This window comes from Prinia subflava, chromosome 1, assembly GCF_021018805.1.
Source record: "Prinia subflava isolate CZ2003 ecotype Zambia chromosome 1, Cam_Psub_1.2, whole genome shotgun sequence".
NCBI classification, from domain to species: domain Eukaryota; kingdom Metazoa; phylum Chordata; class Aves; order Passeriformes; family Cisticolidae; genus Prinia; species Prinia subflava.
In genome coordinates this window covers 59806430-59827502 of record NC_086247.1, presented here as the reverse complement: position 1 = coordinate 59827502, position 21073 = coordinate 59806430, and the positions used below count along the sequence as shown (strand labels likewise).

The 21073-nt window shown below is 40.7% G+C and overlaps 1 protein-coding gene across 4 annotated transcripts in view; it reads right to left on the bottom strand.

Annotated features, from left to right (window-relative positions):
• ZNF236 (zinc finger protein 236) overlaps window positions 1-20772 on the bottom strand; it is an 80373-nt gene extending 59601 nt beyond the window's left edge. For all 4 annotated transcript variants that reach the window (XM_063397604.1, XM_063397614.1, XM_063397625.1 and 1 more), the window contains exons 1-3: window positions 20670-20772; window positions 10122-10264; window positions 8515-8679 (exon numbers count right to left, since the gene is read on the bottom strand). In XM_063397604.1, coding sequence (XP_063253674.1) covers window positions 8515-8679; window positions 10122-10264; window positions 20670-20730 — 369 coding nt within the window. In that variant the 5' untranslated portion in view covers window positions 20731-20772. The remainder of the gene's footprint in view (window positions 1-8514; window positions 8680-10121; window positions 10265-20669) is intronic.
• Between the last annotated feature and the right edge of the window lie 301 nt (window positions 20773-21073).

Sequence of the window (21073 nt, the reverse complement as noted above, 5' to 3'; positions counted from 1 at the left end):
AATTCAAATTCCAGCTCTCCTACAGGTCCTGTACATAATTACTGTGAAAGTTATTCCTGCAGTTTTATGTGAATGAATTGTTAAATTCATCTCTGTTTTATCACAAAACTATTGGGTACTACAAGAAACACATTCATTAGCAATTGAAATATGTTTGTGTTTTTATAAATTTAATTTTCAAGCTGCAGATGGAATTTTAAATTGGATGGCATCACACAGCCTATTCTTCTGACATCTGCACCAAAGCAAAAATATCAGCACTGCAGAAGTGCATGAAAAATCACTTAGTGGTAGAAACAACTACCAAAACTCACCCTCGAGTGTCTTTCTTGATGATTAGTTTCCTTATTCTGATGTTTTTAGCAATTCATAAATCAACTTTCCTTAATGTGGGAAATGTAGTTGTTTAATTCATGTTCTATAAATAATTATAGATTGGGAACTGTGATATATATATTATATAAAGGTATGTGTGTGTCTGCTCAAACCCGCACGTTTCACGAACTTCTAGAAAGCACCTCCCTGATCTTCCGGGTTCCAAAAATGGAAGGTGAGAACGACTTGCCCCTGCCTACGTGCAGCTCAACTCATCGGGATTCGCAACGGTCAAACGCTACGTGCCAGCAAAGACGTGCCGGCAAAGACTTACACCGGTCATCACACACCTCTACGGCAGTTACTCAAAGCAAAGACTAACTCTAGACATTAGCATTTGAATGTGCCCAAGGACCCTTTCGAGATTTAATGTAAATAAAGTTAATAGTCGATGATTAGAGAAACAATAGGAAGAAAGTTGCCGAGGGGGAAACTAAGTGTATTTAAGTTGGGTCTTTAGGTGGGCAAGTTTGTGAACCCAGCTAGAGACAAGGCTGCCAAGTCCTGTGTCTCTGGGGTCACCCTTGGCTCTACTTTTCCCGGGAGAACTTCAGTCAAGTAAGTTTGCTGTTCGTGGGGTTCGTATTGTTTTGTTTTTATTGTTTGAAATTGTTATAATTTGATTCTAAATTTTGTGATTTGGATGTTAATAAACCAAACTATTGAATTTGGCAATAAATTTGTCCTGGCGTTTATAACAATTTTGGTGCCCAACGTGGGGCCAGTTTTAAATATTCTACGGATCCCTGCTTCTGACCGGGGGGCGCCCCGCCGTAAAAAGCGGCCTGGCAGAGCGGGTAAGTCCGGAAGAACGAACTAGCTTTACGAACCCAGAACCCACAACAGCAAAGAGATTACGCATTAAGACAAGCTAGCTTGGGAGGGCTCGAGAACTCAGCAGGGGTTTTCCCCTGGAACCGCGGTATTGTTTCACTCGTAAAAATCTAAGTGCACGAAGAATCCACGCAGGAAAAGGACCGTAAGTATAGCGTGGTTGAGTGGGGGTGACCAAGTGCTTGAGAACGTGTATGTGCGTGTGAGTGTGTGTGTGAATGAGACGTGATTTATCACGAAGCGAGAGCGGACCTTAAGGTCGCGTTTCCGCTGCTCCCGCGAGGGACACGGCCGACCGACGGAGAAGCGATTAGAACGTGTGATATTTCGCTTCGTGTGTGAGTGTTACCCGACGGGGTGGGGGAAGTCACCAGGGGGTCCTGAAAGAAAGAGGACGTCCCTTTTTGAGTTCGGGGACGAGTAAGCCTTCTTGACCGCGACCAGGGGGGTCGCTTAATTTTTTCGGTGGCGGTTACAGAGCCCCGCCGTTAACCGAACATCCACGGAACGGTCATCCGTTAGATCATTAAGTTAACGGCATCGAGTTCAGAAACTCGGGATTTAATTTTTAGTATCCCATAACTTCTGTGCCACGGGGAGTATGAGATCAGATCTCAGCAGAGATCGGGAAGATTCCTTAAGGGAAACCTCAGCGAGGGCTGCTCTTGAAATTCCTCAGAAAAGTCCATTAAGAAAGTTGTTGCAAGGTTAGCAAGAATGCCCAATTAGGAGAAGAGCATCTAAAGATCAGATGATTTATTTGTGTATGAATGTTTGGGGAGGAAAGGAGATAGGACCTAATATTATATGGCCTGCGTTTAGTACTTTTGACGAATGGGCGTGGGAAGCTCTGTGGGAACATGTAGCGAAGAAGAAAAGGAGAGAATTTGAGGAATTGGCATATGTTCTGTTATGGTATGAAGTACGAGTAAAGCTGTGTTCTGAGGAAAGGGAAACACGGAATGAACTGGACTACGGGATAAACTTCTCTCACGGCTCGGTGGCCCCCGTCCTGCCAGCCCCTACCCCTACCACTTCCTCCTCCCCGGCCTTCTCAGGGGCAGAGTTAGCACTGCCATCCGAGACCCATGCGGAGCCCCGAGCTCAGCGGCCACTCCAGAAACCTCCCTCCCGTTCAAGGAGATTCCCGAGAGGGAATCCTGCCCCCGTTTCTGGTCCTGACCCCGCACCTCGGCCACCGACGCTAAAATATGGAGAAAAGAGAAGAAGGGTAAAGAAAACGAAGGGTGGAAGAATAAACCAGACAGGTATACACCAGTTAGAGCCCTAGCTAAAACCAGGACCCCCGAAGGAGATCTTGAAGAGCCCGGGAGGGATTCGGGGTAAGACAGTTGGTGTGAGAGCAAGAATGGCCCGGGAGGAAAAATGGAAGAAAAGAAGCATTCCCGTAAGAAATTTGACAGTAGAGCAAAACAGAAATTACCGAAGGTGAATTAGAATGCATTAGAGAATAACTAGTGGTGTTGAGAAGCGTGCAAATTAGAAATGCGAGAATTCACGTGAGTCTGCAAAATGAGAAAAAGATAGAAAAGGGATTAAAAGGAATCTTGCCTACTCTTTTCCTTGGTAGTAGTAGATCTTTTACTTCAAGCTGAATACATTTTGGAGACTCCCTAGAGTTGTGTATTTTGCTTTAAGAGTTTTTTTCTCCTGGACGAGATCGGCGGAGTTGTTTTTTTTTTCTTTTTTTTCTTCTTTTCACTAACGTGGGAATAGAACGAAACCCGCCCCTTCCCGCAAGCGGCAGGGCGAGTCAGTCCATGGTTGCCGAGAGACGAAGGAAAGCAGCAGCTTTAAAGTGATTAGACGAGGCTGCCCGGGACAGAAAACCGCCCTGTAAGGCGAAATAGGAAGCAAAAATAGATAAAAGTATTGAGAGAAGAGACCAAGAATGAGAGCTATACTTATGCGTAAGAAATACCTAGGTGTTTGTTCTTAAAAAGCTGAAAATATATCTTCCTTTTAGTTGTCTGTCTGCTGCATGTGAGGATTTTGTGCGGATCAAAAAGTTGATAGTATGGTGGATGTAGCTCATCTATGTTTAAAACAATTGCTACATTTTGAATTCGGATTGTTAGCTTGAGCAAGAATATGGCATTTGTGTTAGCAGACAGTGTACTGCAAGAGTTTTGTGTGTTTCAGTTTTTCTTTCAAAAGGTTGAAGTATGTGGCCGGTGAAGCCAAAATTAAAGTGGCTGTTGAGAGGCAGGAAACTAAATCTTTCTGTCGAGATAGTGTTAGAATGGTAATTAGAGTCAGGATTCTAGTATTAAGTTGAGAAAGTGGTATCATTCTCTGTGTTGGTAGTTACAAGATTTTTCTTTATTCTTTGCAGTTCCTATTCTGTATGTATTTTATCTAGTTGGGAACCGGGATTCTTAATTTTAATTATTGACTCCTTAGAAAGAGATGGTTTGTGTTGTCCCTTTGATATTATGTCTTCTTACTTGCTCCTCAATTTGGAGGATGTGAACCTTGAGGTTGCCCTGGTGCCTGTGTTTTCAGGGGTAGAGAGTAAGTGATGTATGAGAGGCAGCATTTTGTCACCGGTGTTAAGTTTGGTCGGTGTTTGCTTGTGTATTTAAGTTTAATAATACGCAAGAATAGATAGCAAATACAAGAGCTTTACTTTAGGAATTAGGCACAAGTTATCTCGAGTTTGTTTGTTAAGAAAGGCTAAGTTTGTGAAGTTTTTTTAGACTGAAGTAAAAAGCAGTAGTGTTAATGTTCTGATAATTGTCCTAGATAAAGCTGTCTGATTACCGGGGCCTGATGTTTACAGTGACTCCTAGCTTTAGAAAACTTTTCTAGGTTTTAAGTTCCGAATTTAAGTAATGTATAGTTTATTACAGAGTAAGTTCTGCTCTTTGTAATAGTTTCTTCTATTTGATGTGCTTTGTTTTTTTTCTGTCTTGTTAAAATACTCCCCCAGGATTATGGGTGAAGTCTTAAGTTTTTCTCTTAATTTGTACAAATTTTGCTTACTGCTCACTGATTGTTTGAATTGGCTCTCTGAAGAAGTGAAGAAGTCACTTCAGCTACTGCTGCAGGATTGTATCTTGCCACGCTAAAATAGGAGTCTGCAGCTGATCCTGTCTGTGAGAAATGGTTTGTAGACGGATCTGCATGAGTAGTTGACGGGAACTGCCCCGGTATATTAACCGGGAGTTCCAGCTTTTCGTAGATGTTAGCAATCACACAGCGTATAGAGTTCTTACACAGGAGTGGGCGGGAGCCAGGAAACCGGTGAGGTATGTTTTAAATGGCTTACTGAATCCCGGCTATTGAAATATGAGGCAATTCTAGTAAATTCCCCGGAGTTAGAACTCCGTACTGCTGCTGCTCGAAACCCCGCCCAGTTTCGGTCCTGGGGAGGATCTGAGGAGTGTAGTCACAATTGCTACAAGGCAGTGGAATTACAAACCAAAATAAGAAGTGTCGCCATCAAGCTAACAGCAGAGCTGAAAAGTCCGATAGTGCTTCTGGAATTGTGTTAATTTTGCTGATCATTAGGGGTGGCTGAAGCAAGAGTGAGAAGCAGTTGTGAAGGCAGATGCTTCTTGGGGGCTGAGTGAGAATAGCCATGACAGGGTGCACATCGAAAATAGAGACAAGGTAGTCCCATTGTCTCACTCAAGTTGCGTCCTTCTTTTGGCTGTGTGTATCTGAGAATGTGCTGAGTAGGGGTCTAGAATATAAATTTGTAGTTCAGTTAATTAGCAGTAGTGCAGACTCATTACACTGAGACTGTAGAAACTGAGTAAAGATGTAGGTAACCTTAACAGCTGATTGTCCTAGAAACTGCTGTTGTCACCGAACATTGTAAGATACTAGGTTTTATGAATGTTTGTCTGTATGCCAAATCACTCTGAATGTGCTGAGTTTGATTCTTAAAATAAGCCCAAATTGTTTGTGCTCATCTATGATTTTTTTTAAACTGAATTTTTCTTTAAAAAGCTAAAACCTGTGTTAATACTATGGGATTTGGAGCAGTCTTAGTGTTTATTGTTTGCTCGCTATATATCCAGTAGACATTGTCAGAAGTATTGGTAGGATGTAAAAAGAATTATTTGTATGTTTCAGTATAAACCTCGTTTAATAAGAAGTAAAATTTTCTTTCTGATTTTTCCTGTAACAGTACAAAAAAGGGGAAAAATTCTGAATTGTATAGTACATTGAGTGAATAGTGAAGTGAGAATCATAGTGATCCAGGGACAAAATTGTTTTTATGGTAAAGGTGTGAATGTACTATTAGATAACTTGTTCTAATATTCAGATTTTCTGAATAGTAAACATGACAGAGATTCTCTCTATACAATATTCTTGTAGTATTGAGCTAGTTTAGAATTTTGTATTAAGTAAATTCAATCTGAGGAAGTTGCAAGATTTCGATGTATATTCATGAGATACAACCAGGAGATAAAGTACTGATCAGAGCTTGGAAAGCGGTGTCATTAACCCCTCATTGGGAGGGACCCTTTCTTGTCCTTTTAACTACAGATACAGCCATCCGAACAGCTGAAAGAGGCTAGACACACGCCTCCAGGGTTAAGAAACTAACAGCCCCGAGGAAAAACCCCGGATGGAAGGTCATCTCTTCCCCCGGAGATCTGAGGGTCCGGCTGCACCGAGGATGCCAACACCCTAGAAACATTAAGCTGCAGTCTAGAGGAGCCTCAAAAGAAACTTAATAACCACCCGACAAGGAGGACTGAGAGAAGGAAGGGTAACCAGAAGGAAGGTGTTAGAACATCAGGAAGGGTGAATCCGGAGCTCCAGAAATTTAAAGAGAAAGAACTCCAACCCCAGGATATCAGAAACAAATGGCAGAAGAAATATCCATGCGCTGCTCTGAACCTGGATGCCCCTGCAATCCATATATCCATTTCAAATACAATTATTGTCTTGAAATTTGGGTAGTGCACTGCAAGTAGGGGTGGGGGAGCCGCTGGGGTTATGCCCCAGGTGTTCTGAAGAAAAACAGACTCTGACTATGCGATTCTTAAACTGTGCCACACGTTTAGGATTGATAGAACCAAATTATCCCGAGTGGTATTCAATATACGAAAAAGGGTTAAAGAGAAAATTGGATCTAAAGGCCCAAGTGTTAGCCACAGAGTGCCGTCGAACTAATGTAGTGCCAGAACAAGTAAAGTAATCTCGGTAGGGAATTTTTGAAAAGGAGGTATGCCGTCCGAACCACCCCGAGGGTCCGAGCAGAGAGCCCCTGCTGTCGCGAAGAAACTTCCCCGTTGTTCAGTTGCAACCCGACAGACGCTGGGCCAGACAGAGGGAAGCTTCTGCGGATCACTCTAGGGAGTGTGAACCAAGCTGTGCGCTTAGTGAAGGGCTAGCCCTGTGACCTAAGGCTCCTCCAAAAAGTTACCCCTGTTAAGGCACAAGTAATTAGCTAGCACTCAGAGGCAGTCAAAGACATGGGAATTAGAAAGATAGAAGAAAAGCAGAAAAGGCAAACATGGTTCAGGAATCGCTGATCAGGTGTTTCTCCAAGGAACAGGAAACTCGAGGGAAGAAAACAATTAAGTAAAATACAAAACATGAATTAAAATTATTGACAAAAGAAAAGAAATGGGGGAGTTGTGGGAAATGTAGTTGTTTAATTCATGTTCTATAAATAATTATAGATTGGGAACTGTGATATATATATTATATAAAGGTATGTGTGTGTCTGCTCAAACCCGCACGTTTCACGAACTTCTAGAAAGCACCTCCCTGATCTTCCGGGTTCCAAAAATGGAAGGTGAGAACGACTTGCCCCTGCCTACGTGCAGCTCAACTCATCGGGATTCGCAACGGTCAAACGCTACGTGCCAGCAAAGACGTGCCGGCAAAGACTTACACCGGTCATCACACACCTCTACGGCAGTTACTCAAAGCAAAGACTAACTCTAGACATTAGCATTTGAATGTGCCCAAGGACCCTTTCGAGATTTAATGTAAATAAAGTTAATAGTCGATGACTAGAGAAACAATAGGAAGAAAGTTGCCGAGGGGGAAACTAAGTGTATTTAAGTTGGGTCTTTAGGTGGGCAAGTTTGTGAACCCAGCTAGAGACAAGGCTGCCAAGTCCTGTGTCTCTGGGGTCACCCTTGGCTCTACTTTTCCCGGGAGAACTTCAGTCAAGTAAGTTTGCTGTTCGTGGGGTTCGTATTGTTTTGTTTTTATTGTTTGAAATTGTTATAATTTGATTCTAAATTTTGTGATTTAGATGTTAATAAACCAAACTATTGAATTTGGCAATAAATTTGTCCTGGCGTTTATAACACTTAATAATACCAATCAAGCCATTTATCATTACAGATACATTAATATGCGGCAAAATTTTACGCTAGTCCACTTAACTTGGCTGTGTACATGACAAAACATGAGCTAAAACTACTAAAGAAGGAATAGAATCTCTACAGATGGCATGCCCTGCATCTGGTATAGGGGAAAATGTACACAGGCCTACTATCCCTGACTTACAGGTCAAAACTGCTGTAAGCTGTCAGCAATAGGCATGGAGAAACACACCACTGTTCCATTTATGATTAGAAGTCTGACAATAAAAGTGTATTCTTGATTCAGCTCCAATTCCTCAACACAAAGTGCAATTTTAAAAAGCCTTAACAGGAGAAAGAGGCAACTACATGATCAGAAACTTGGCATTTCAGGCAGTGCAATCAACTCTGGCAATTGTAGCAATGCAGCAATGACTACAAAGTATGCAAAATACACCACTATCTATTAACTGTTTGCTAAGAATTTAACCAACACTATCAAAATGGAAAATGAAATTGTGAGAGCGGAACGAACAGGTACTCTCAGGGAAAACAACCAATCACCCAAAACCAGAGGTGGGAGCTGTAGATAAGGGAACAGCTTCATCAGCTTCTATGGATGGTGAGAGTGCCTCACCACGACATCTGCCTTCAAACATAATCACACATTATTTATTATGTGTGGGCCTATCAATGTAGATTAAGTCACAGAAGTATCTTCAGAATAAAAGTATGTGTATAATGTTTATATATAGTATGATATGAAATCTATCAAACATGCAAAAGTTCCTTTTGTTCATAAAGATACAATGGGAGCACTTACTTATACTCAGGGTATTAATTTCTATAACTAACATTAAAGCAGACTTCTCACAAAGTTTTATATTTTTTTTGAACAAAAACATTTATTCAATCCTCAAATCCAAAGCATACAGGTAAGGGATTAACTAAAACCACTATGACAAGTCTTCTCAAAATTAAGTTATAAAGTTTAATGAATTACCTCCTCTTTCTCATGTAGCATTATATGTGCTTTCAGACTGGCTACTCTGGAGAACTTCTTGTTGCACACAGGACACGTAGGATCCTCGCCATTGTGAGTGCATTTGTGAAGTGTCAGGTTGAATTCAACATTAAATGACATCGGGCACTGGTCACACCGGTGAGGCTGTTGGTTCAAATCACAAAAATAAAGACAAAATTCAGTCTTCCCATAAGCTACATATACCCTGAGTGACACACATAACCATACAAATCAAAATGTTAAACATTAAAAAACCAGCAATTCAAGTACCAACATAGGATAATGATGCATAATAATAGCGATATTAATTATTTTACCTTCTTTGCATCTCACTACAGAAAATACAAACACAGCATTACAAGAGCACAAAGGGAAAGAAAGCAGAGGAACTAAGGAAACCAGAGACTCAAAACTGACACGGTCTGAAAAGAGTGAAGTTAGTAGGAGAGAGGAATGAGCAAGAGACAGAAAAACATTTTCCTACTTTAACTGTGATCATGATTCACCCAGAGGGTGGTTGGGCACTAGAACAGGCTCCCCAGGGACGTGGTCACAGCACCAGGCCTGACAGAGTTCAAGGAGGATTTAGACACTACTCTCAGGCACATGCTGTGAGTCTTGGAGTGTCCTGCACAGGGCCAGGGGTTGGTCTTGATGGTCCTTGGGTCCTTTCAACTCAGCATATTCTGAGATTCCATGATATCTCCTTAAGTAAAACTAATAATCAAAATAGCAAAACACTTAGTTTATACTAGGCCTGACTTCTCTTCATTTGGTATCTGCAAAACCAGTTTTCATTCTTAAAGAGCACTTTCATTTTTACATGTAAAGGCTCTTACATTAGTGTGCAATAGCATGGGTTTATCAACTTTACAACACTGAAACTTGTGTAAGTTGTTTTTTGTATATGTGAATTATCTCCAAGTACTATATTTTGTAAAAATTAATCTGTATTTAGGGCTATCTCAAAAAGTAATAATTTTATTTTCCTATCACATGTAAATAGTTTTAGCTTTGTGAAATAGAAAGCAAGGGAAATAAATGCTTCATATTACAGATGAACTTGAGGCAAAAGAGTAATTTAAAAAAGCCAGTCCAGTCTTAATCACATATCTGTATTCTCCTCATTCTTTCCCAAATTTGATTTGTAAGCAGCTAAAGTGATGACATTAATCCACTGATTAATACATACATACTAAATTAGTTTACTAGTAGGGTCCTGTTAATAAATAGAATAATTATTTTTTTCTTATTGCTGATATGTAGAATCACTTCGCAAACTCTATTGAAAAAAACTCATACATTTTGTCATCTACCTGGGTATTTTATAAACCAAAGAAAATGGCTAAAATTAAAAATTACTGATCTGGAAACAACAATCCAATTAAAGGGCATCAAAGGAAGCTCCTATCTCAAAAGAAACATGAGAAAACATGAAAGTAAAACGCCACAAAACTCTGAGGTCCTTAAGTAATAATTATTAGTGGTGTGACTGAAAAGAAATGGAAAAGATGTCTTGTGTTAGCTTCACTGGACAGTACACAAAAATATCGATGTACACTGGTTATGTCCACCACAGTTCATACCTTGTCATTTTGCTCATGATCCCTCATATGGCGCTGGAACTGGGTCTCTCTTGGGAAAGACAGCAAACAAATCTCACACTTATGAAAGCTGGGTACTTGGTAGGGGAAATTACCGTTCTCTGTATTTGGTGTCAGAACATCATCTATAAAACAGGCAACAAAACATTTGTATGAAGTCACATTTTATCTACTTATCATTTATTGTAAAAACCAGAATAGTTTGAAGCAGAAACCATTCCAATTCCTCTACGAATTTTGAGTTATCCAACACTGTAACTTCAAGGGATCTTGAAGATCTCAGGCATAAATATTACTGCTTCCATTGACACAGGATCAACCAAAAAATATCCATACCTCAAACTGCCAATCACTACAGACACAAATAATCACCTTCTACCAGTAATTTGAAATAAATTCTTTCTGTGCTTCATAAACACCCATCACATTTGAAACAAAATGAAATGTTGCAAAAAACACTAGGTAGGAGTAAGATACTGCCAGGGGTTACTTTTAATATTACATCACGTTTCTAAAAATGTTTTTTGAAATTACATAATCAGCAATTCTGACTACACATGTTCTCTGCCCTCCTCCCCTTCTCTTTCTCTCTCTTTCCTTAAGAAAAATTAGACATATTTTCTTTCTTTTCCTTTTGGCATTATAAAATCTTTATTAAAACATATTTTAAAAACCTTTAGAGTTGTAAAACCAACACCAATGTTTCAAACAGTTGAGAGAGATGCAATAAACTGCAAGTGCATACATATTAATTCAATGGAAAGAGATGTGTTTTTCTTTAAACAGAGCCAGTCTAAGCCCATAGTCTTCTTTTGAACTCCTAGTCATGCAACTTTTGACAGACAAGCTGGAAGCTTCTACATCCTCCTGCTCAAATGAGTGAAGTCAATTCTATAAATACCTTATATTAGGAAAATATTAATCCAAGGAAGTTAAACACATTTTACATTTGAGAAGATACTGTATTACTAAGAAGTTATCTTTATTTAAGAAAAACTTTAAGAAAAGCAACTGGCAGGAGGGGTTGGCTTGTGCTGCAGGTTAGGGCCATGAAAGAAAAAAAAAAATCTATAGAATTTAGTTTCAAACACTGCCACAACTAAAACTGCATCAAAAACAGACCTCAAAAAGAAGGGAACATTGATTTTATTATCTAGACATGCAAGGTTTCTGATGTTTCTCTTTAAGTCAGTACTTTTCTCCATGTATGCAAGAACTAGGCATAGGAAGTAACAACAATACAAGTAGAAGTTCACACCATCCTGTTTACATTTCCTCTGAGGAAACTGAATTTTACAATTCATATAGTATTTCCACTCTGCTGCATCCGCTTCAAAGTCCTCTCTCATTCACCACACCATTTACAAAGTAACAAAAAAAAAAAAAAAAATCAGTACCTTATGTCCTGATCATTTCTTTCCTGCTAAAATTCTCATAAACAAACTTTAAAATCTTGTAGTTGAGGAAGCTGTAGGAAGCATTTCAGCACAATATATTCTGGGCAAAAAAATCACAATGAAAAACAATGCCCTAGGGACTTACACTTCCCATTTCTGGACTAAGTCACCCAATTAAATTTTGCTTTGCAAAATTCCATTATCAACAATTTCTCTGCAACAGAATTATGAAAATACTACTAATCTTTGCCATGTGGAAACTTACTGCACCCTTTAATAGACTATAATTTCATAGTATGCAGACACTATCAATAACCACCCTGAAATGGTCACATTTCTTCCAAAGCTGAAAACCACAGCTTGAAGTACAAGACACAATGCTTTAAGCAATCTTGTGATAAATTGTGCCTGAGTAGAAAAAAGGACACAAAATCAGTGTCTGTAAATAATGGTATCAAAAGAGGAGTGAAAAATCTACTCCTATACTTGGGCTATATGAAAACATAATGCATAAGGGGCTTTCCTTTCCCCTGGAAAAAGGAGTAATTGTTCAGCCCCATGTAGGCCTGACCTCTCACTATAAATTGACAACTGAAAAATGATCCAATCCATGACTTTACAAAGGCCTTCAAACCTGCTCCTTGAGCCAAAGAGATTATTATCTTCAAACATTCCCTCCTGAGATCAAAGGCACTGGGCAATATGCAAAAGCAATGTCTAAGCAATTGAAGTAGCAAAAATGTAGCAGTGATATCATCAAAGGTGCTAACTTCTCTAGGCTTTGAAACGAAATCCCAATCCCATGCTCACTAGTTTCTGAATAATACTGCCAAGTGGCATCAGTCTTGTGTCAATATGTGTCCATCATCTATGTATCATTTCTATTAAAATATGTATCATATCTGCATTGACCACAATATTGATTAACCTACAGGTTGTGAATTTTCTTCTGCAAATTAAAAAGGAGTTTAGCTATAGAAAAAAAAATTAAGGACCTTGTAATACTTCAACTGAATTTGATTACTATAATTCAGACCACCTGATGCAGTACCTGAAAGTACTTCAGCTTTTCTGTATAAAGACAGAAATGATCACCACTAAAATAAACAGAAAGAGGCAACAAATGCATAATCCTAAAATATTTCATTAAAAAGGACAGAAAAACAGCCTGAACTTCAAAAAATGAGGAGTTGAGCATACCACATCCCACGCCAAAGCATGACAAAGTTCTCAAGACTAGTTCATGGATGATCATAAACCCTGAGCTGCTTCCAAGTTGTTCCACCTTCCCAAAGGCACTCAGATCCCATGGAAGAAGAAACAGAAGGCAGCCATATAGAAAATGCTTACAGCTGTAACATTTTAAGCATTACTCTTTCAAAGAAAATTTTTGTAACTCTTTCCAAAGCCAAATCTTACGGGGTTTTTTGCTCCTGTCTTTCATATTGCTAAAAAGAAAAGGAAAGACAATGGGGAATCAGGACTGGACTCTAGAATCACCAATTGGACTGTAAAGTCCAACTTCTCTTGGCAGACGACTCTCAGTGCAGAAATCTCTAAAGACAAGGCACAGCAGATCAGCTTAGGAAGTCTTCAAAGGCTCAGCTGTTGGGAGATCAGAATGAAGTCTGTTCTAGGTAGTTACAGCCAGTATGTCCACGAGAACAGTCCAGTGTGGACATTAAAGAATTCTGAAAGTTCAACTGCCTCACTTTTACTCAAAGGGCAGGATTTCTATCTGATACAGATTTAAATTAAAACACAAACTCATTTATTCATTAACACTACATCTTAAGTAGTCTATGGGAGAGATGAGACTATAATGTCATTTATCCTTTGTATTGTCACTAAAATAGTCTGGTCCTCTATCACCCACCAAATACTGGGTATTTCAGAGAGTTGCACAACTCCTTTTTATTAAAGACATAGGAAGTGACTTCATAGCTTCTACTATTCCCTTCTACTAACAAGGAGAGTATTCAGAAAAATATCCCACCTGAAACCAAACAACTGGGTAACAGCAAGGCCTAAACTGTTACACTGTGTTTAGAATTAGGAGGATAGTAAAAATAGGAAAGACACTGTCAATTAAAGAAGTAACAAGCAAGTGAGCCATATTTTTACTTTTCAGGAAGGTGTCACAGACTAGTGAAGTATAAGTCAGGTCTGTTTTCATTTCCATGTTATTAAAAAAAATGTTTCAAAAATGAAATAACTGTTTCACACAACTTTTTTATTAGAAGAATCAGTATCCTAATGAAAACTTTATTTACATTGATACCTCTTTCATAACAAGTCAAAGTAATAACCTACACTACTATATTTCAGATAAATCAGCAATAAAATAATCTTTTCCTATATCAGAGGGAAAAAAAATTGCTTTTGGTGCATCAGCTTGGACCATCAAACAAGCCAAATGTTGCAAAATACCGAACCTATCTTAAAGACCAATACTTTTAAATACCAAAAAAACATGCAGACAAAAGCAAGTTCAAGAAGTTGGCAGTGGGGCATGAATCCTGTATTTTTAAAGGCACTGAGAAATTTGTCAATTTAAAAAATTGCAACAACTCTAAATATTCTCTGGTACCCAAGTGAAAAAAATCAAAATTCTGACATAACTGACACAACATTTGATAGACACATTTATCATTTATCATGTTAGCAAGCATCTCATAAATAGCCAACATGATGCTTATGCTTTCAGAAAAATGTAAGAAACACAAATTAAGCAATCTATGGATTAGGAGGTATACTCTGGCAGATGAAAATACAAGTCTGCTTTTCAATGAATTAATGCAATGCAGAATGCCATTCAAGCCAAAAACACAGAATTAAAAGTTTGAGGTTTTAGCTCAAGAAGACATTAACTGATTAAGCACATAACGTCAACACAATCACATGAAAAACTGGCATGCTCTTACTAGAGAGCAGCTTCTTACTGATACCTGTAAACAAACACAGAGAGAGAAAACAGAAAATGACTACAGACTAACCAACTCCCTGAAAAGCGTGATTCTTTCAGGTCTGCACACTACATCAAATGATAAACCTTGCTGAACAGAAGGAAATTTCAAACATTTGCATTTATTAGTATTCGCTGCACAGAAACAGTACAGAAGCTACTGTCACTTTCTATTTTCTTTTTCAATTTGTGTGTTAGTCTAGCTGCAACATAAATCAACCTTATTCCTTCACAGCTTGGGACAGACAGTCAAGTATCAATACAATTAACCTAAACAGGGAGTATTTAGCTCATTATGCACCATCAAACACATCTTTGTCAACATGCACTGTAAAACATATTTTTGTCTGTATTCTTACAGTTTGTGCAAAGCACCCAAAAATGAAGAATCAGATTTGCAAAGTACTTATCAATGATAACAAACTTTCAGTTTAAAGATGGCTTTACTCGAATACTCTTAATGTCACAACCTGTAATGTCTTTCCTGAATTTATTGTCCCTCAGAGAGCAGCAGCAATCACTTTGGGTGAACTCAGCTGTGACACAGCCTTCCCCAAGACTTGACCTCAGCAGTTGAGTCAGCAAGCAGGTGCTCTCTGCTAGAAGCCATTGATGACAACTCAGTGTGGAAGGAGGAAGACAGAATTAGAGCACTCCCAGCCATTCCCTCCTTATGTAAGCAGGGCTGTGCCTCATGGCAGCCCACAGCCCTCTCTGCAAGGCGCAGATGGACTCATTCAGCTGTGAATGCAGCACAGCCTTATTAGATCTCTAATAACCTCCTCGAATTCGACTGAGAGGACATTGCAAATAAACACTCAAGCTTGTGAAATTCATGGATGAAAACTTGTCACTTACGTTAAATGGCAGCTGGCAAGCCTAGGGACAAAAGGGTCTGACCCTATCAAAACCTATTTACTAATTTATGAGCGGAAAGAAAGTGGTAGGACAAGAGAACAAAACAGGGATGGAAATACTGACATTTCCTCACACTACACTTGAACTCATAGAACACAAATTATAATGAATCATTTTGCTTAGTTCTGCAATGGTAAAAAGCAACAGGTTCGTTTAAATCTAGCTCAGCACTCCACACAAAAGCAGCAGGTATTCCTTCTGACTTCTAATGGGAAGAGCAGGAGAAGGACTCAACTCTCAGTCCTCATATTGTGCCAAAATCCAGCAATCAGTCAGGATTTGCCCATATAAGACAAGGTATTTTTATTATGCTTTGGTGAACACTTAATCTGGAACACACTGCTGGGATGGAGATCCAGGGGCCAGACACTTGGCATGTGCCAACACAAAGTAGATGCACTGCTTTCAGGAGCAGAGGCCAGGCAGAGCACAGCCACACTGCTGCACCGCTGCTGCAGAGAAGCCTGAATTACCTGTCTGAGGACACAGAATTCACAGCTCCATCACTGCCAGTTAGATGCCAAGAAGGCTGCTCCAGGTCTGACTGGGATAGAGTTAACTTCCTTTGTATCAGCCCACATGGTGCTGTGTTTCAAATTTGTGACTATAACAATGATGCTAACATCACTGCTTAAGCTATTGCTGAACAGTGCTGCATAGCATGAAGGCCTTCTCTGTTTCTTACTTTGACCCCACAGTGGGTAGGCTGAGGGTGGAAGAAAGGCTGGAGCTGACACAAAGGGATATTCCAAGCCATAAACCATCATGCTCAGCAATATAAAACTGGGCGTAGCTCTTCCAAGGTAGTGTTCTTTGCTATGAGAGACTGAGCAGCAGACTGTACCTCTGGGACTGATGGCAAATGTTTACTTTTGCATCCCTTGGTTGGCAATTTGGTGGTTTGGGGTTTTTTTTGTTTGTTTGTTTGGTTGGTTTTGGGGGTGTTTCTTAACTTTTTTAAAAAAACTTCCCCCCTTTATTTCCTCAACTGCCTTCATCTTAATCTACAAACTTTCTCTTGCTCTTGCTATTCCCATTCTTTCTCTAACCCTGCTGCAGGAGAAAGTGAGCGAGTGGTTGGAGGGTGCTTAACTTCTGGCCAAGGTCAACCCACCACACAGATACATCATCCACATTATCCTAATCTACACAGACAACTGAAAACTGGGATTTCCTTAACCAACTTTGATAGCTTTGTTTGACATTTAGGTAAATATTGCCATACTTACTGCTAAATACTCCAAAACAAGAGTTACACTGACAGCTGCATATGAATATACCAAGCTACCATTTTTCAGCTGTTTGTTTTCACATGATTTGGATTTCTCATGTTTGAAACCATGACCTTTACCTGTGCCCAGCCACTACACTGCTAACAGAAACTTCTGAAAGAACAAAATGATTTACTACATGGTGTTCCCTCTTCCAGAGAGTGAGCATACTCCAACTGCAGCAATAAAACTCAAAAGAGGGGCATGACAGATCTCAAATAGAAATTTTAATTATATTTGGAATCACTTAATGCATAGGGATAAATGAGGCATGAAGGTATGAGCACAGATGCAAAAAGAAAATTTCTGCAACTGGCAGAAAACTATGGACAAGGGACAGAACAAAGACTGAAGCTATCACACAGGACACAAGTTATTCAACTGCATACTTGGGAAAAGACATGGACATTATTTTAAGTACAGTGAGGAACTGGTGTGGAATTAAAGCACACCAGTATAATCCAAGTTTATCATCTTTATCATACAACATACCCCTTGTACATAAATAATTCTTTTTTCCTGCAGAACAGTGAGATACCAGAGTACCACCATTAAAGCCTAAATATGAACTTTTTCTTGGGCTAAAGCTTGAGCAGTTGTTCCTCCTGCACATTTTCAAAAGGAATTACCTATGCCAATTTTATTTAAGAGATTTAGGCACCACACAAGCTGTACTACAACCTCTTCATTCTTGCCTGCATGACATCACTTACCTAGTCTTCTCTTGTCAGTCAGAGGTCACCACATAAAACTCTAATGCACAACTACTAAAATAATCTACATAACAAAAATTTGATAAGATTTTACTGGTGTGTTCAAGTTTCATTTTTCTTCAGTAACATAAAATTGGAGTATAAAGCCTCTAAATTGTTTTTACCCTAATTCAATGTACTCACACCCTAAATGCTGCTAGAGGACTGACAGGCAGCAAACAAAATGCAGCCAGCTCTGCATAGGAAGACTTAAAGATATGTCATCTCTGTGTTTCCTAGCTTTGTCTATTTATCATGCTTCATGTGTGAATTCTGTTACAATTCAGGCCCTCTGAAGACATGAAATACTCAAGTTTTAACTGCACTCATAAAGGAATTCGGTTCAAACTTGTTTAAAAGTAGCCCTTGGGTTTAATAAAGGACATACACTCTAGGCTTAAAAACTGCTTCAGTACACCCTGAAATATTTCATTTTGCTGTTCAAAGCATTCCTTTCTTGCTATTTGAAAATGATCAGATAGCCAAAGTCAAAACCGCTCATTTCATGTTGCCGCTAGTCAGTGACAAACATCACAGGTAAAAACAGAAAAGGCCCCTCTATGGAAGGAGAGTGCACAACTCCCTTGCGTAAGCATTGCCTGTGCTCAGTCACCCTCACGGTAAAGAAGCGTTTCCTTATGCTCAGACAGAACCTACCAGTGTCAGTTCTGATCAGAGAGGTCAATTTGAGCAGTTCAATTGAGTTAAAAAAATAAATTTCAAGATGGTTTTTGGAAGACAATACAATACCAAAAAAGAAAAAGGATCTTCTAAAATATCAGCTATTGAAGTCAAGACATCATTTTGACTACTGCTGTCTAGAGTTCATTTTTCTTATCCAACTTATTTAATTTTCTTAGAACAAAGAACTTGTTCTAGTCTTTACTTGCATGGTGGTTAAAGTAGTCTAAGGAAGCCACATAAAAATTATTGATTCACTTTTATTTTCTCACAAAGCAGAATTACCATAAACATACAGACTGTACAACTACAGAGAGCAACACTTCCATGAAAGACATCCGCATGGCACGACTGCAGGAATTCCACGGACGACACTTTAAAAACCCTAAACCTCTGCAATTTCCTAAGTAAAAGATAGGAAACTTATTTTTATAAACACCTATTTTCTAAATAAAATTCCTCTGGTAAAAGTGAGACCTATGAAATGCACAACCAGTTTTCGAAGTCTGTATCTGAACAGGACAAACAGCCAAATGTCCTGAGAACATAAATTTCCCAGATTCAAGCTGCCTGTTCAGCCAGAGCTTCCTCATTCATGACCTTTTTTTGTCACAGAGAAGTGCAGAAAAAAAGTGCCACTTGACAACATTGACTTCACTGCTTTCCCAAACTGCTGAAATCTCAAGGACCAAAACCACCAGAATCCACAAAACTTGTCTATTTAGGGCAATCCTTGCAGTTCTCTCCTAATCTCTGTGATAGCCCTAGACCCTGTAATTCTCAACTGCTGTCTGCATTCAAACCACATCTACGAAACAGTATCATTAATAAATTGGCAAATTTCTTTTTAAAGAAATGAAAATGTTAAAAATAGAGAATGTGATGAACCTCACATAAGTCTTGCCAGCCATACACACCCCTTACCAGAGAAACAGCCTAAGATCAAGGTCCAACAACAAACAAAATGAACACAGCTACTAGGCTGCAGTTGTCTGGACAGCTTGTCTCAATTCTCATCTTTTTCTCATTTGCACAACATGCCATTACCACAGAAGTTTCACACATGTATGACACATGCATACCCTTTCAAAAACTACTAGAGAACTAAGTAGATCTTTAAGTAGATTTTTAGTTTAAATAATAAAAACAAATTTTACAAGCCCTCAGCCTCCAAAGCTGGCATAGCAAAAGCTGGAACCTTCTTTATATCCTTATTCCTTAGTGATCAAAAGCTGAGATCAATGGCCACAACAGAATTAACAACCACAAAAAAAACCAAACCAAACCAAACCACTTCTGTTAGGAACCTGTGGCCCATCTGGCTTTCCATACTGTAGAAAAAATTGTGCCCAACTTCCCAACGCTCACTTAACAGTACAGCTCTTTCTTTGCCTGTCAGCACATTTCAGTTCTACAGAGAAGTATTCCACAGAAGGCTCACCTACACATTCCCCTTACAGAGTCAGAGCTCATCTGCAAGCATTAAGAAAACAAAATATTCTAAATATATACTGAAAATATTAATTGGTTGACTTTTCATGACTGAAATAGGCATGGTATTCAAATGCTTTATGAAATCTCTCCCCACTCTATCCGTTTAAAAATACATATTTGAAATAAGCATCTACTGCTACATGCTTGCGCTGAAGGAGAAGTCACTCAGGAGGGTTTCAGGCCTACCTGAACCACAGCATTTTTGTTTGTGGGCCTTATTCCGATATCGCTCACAGAACCACACTGACATCAGCAGGAACAAACTGACCAAACTACACAAAAGAGCCATAAAATTCACCAGCTACAAACCACTGTCAAAAAAAAAGTGCCCCAGCACACCAAACCAACCCTGCCCTGAAAGCAACCTCCAGACACTAACGGCAATAAAATACAATCAAAAATTTTAAAATTTAAGCGCGAGACTAGGACATGTTGGGAGAGAAAACCAGTTCTGTTTGGGGTTTTTTACATATATATTCACAAAGAAAACTACTGCAAAGACGTTTTTAAAGGAAAACAACAACAAAAACTTAAAAATAACGTCGTCCTTGCAAATCAGAGACACGGACGAGTTGCAGCTCATTTTCCATTTGTTTATCACGCTTTATTCGAAGGTCTCGTTAATTTGGCCGGGGAGAAGGAGGGGAGGGAGAGGAGCAGCGGAAGGACCCGGAGCCTTCCCGTGCTGCCCGCCGCAAGCTGGCCCGGGCGCTTCCTCCGGCCCGCACCGCGGCAGGAGCGGCAGCAGGGCCAGGCCCGAGGAACCCTCCTCCGCCGGCCATCGCAGCCACGGCCGCCGCTCCCCCGGCGGGAGGCTGCGGCAGGCGGCCAGGCCGCCCCGGCCCGCTCGCCGCTGCCCGCTCGGTATCATTCCGCAGGGCCGGGCCCGGCTCCCTCCGCTCTCCTCTCCTCCCCTCCGCCCTCTCGCCTGTACCCTCGCACAATAGACCCGGCCTTCCTCCCCCATATCCGGGGACTATATGCGGAGCCCGCGGAGGCTTCTCGCCTCCCACCCCCGGGCGCGGATCGCGCTCGCCGGCCGCGCTCGTTACCTGCCTCGGCGCCGGCCTCGCCACTCTCCCCGCCGGGCTCGGGGGGCCGCCCCCTCGGCATGGCCGCCCCCAACCCGTCCCTCCCGCCCCCCCCCGGCGCACGCACACACACACAGACACACCACACACACTCTCTCTTGGCAACGGCGGAGGGGGGACGGAGGGGCGGGGACGAGCGGGCGGGCCCGGCCCTACACACGGGCTGCGGGGGGCGGGCGCCGGCGCCCCCGGGAGGGCGAGCGGGCAGCGGAGAACTCACGGCAGGGCCGGGCGGGCGGCCGGGCGGGCGGGCGGGCGGGGGGCGCACGGCGGGCGAGGGGCGGCGGCGGCGGCCCCCGGTGCGCATGCGCCGGCCTGTGCCGCGGTGGGGGGAGCGCGGTACATCCGGGTGCGGCGGCGGGCGG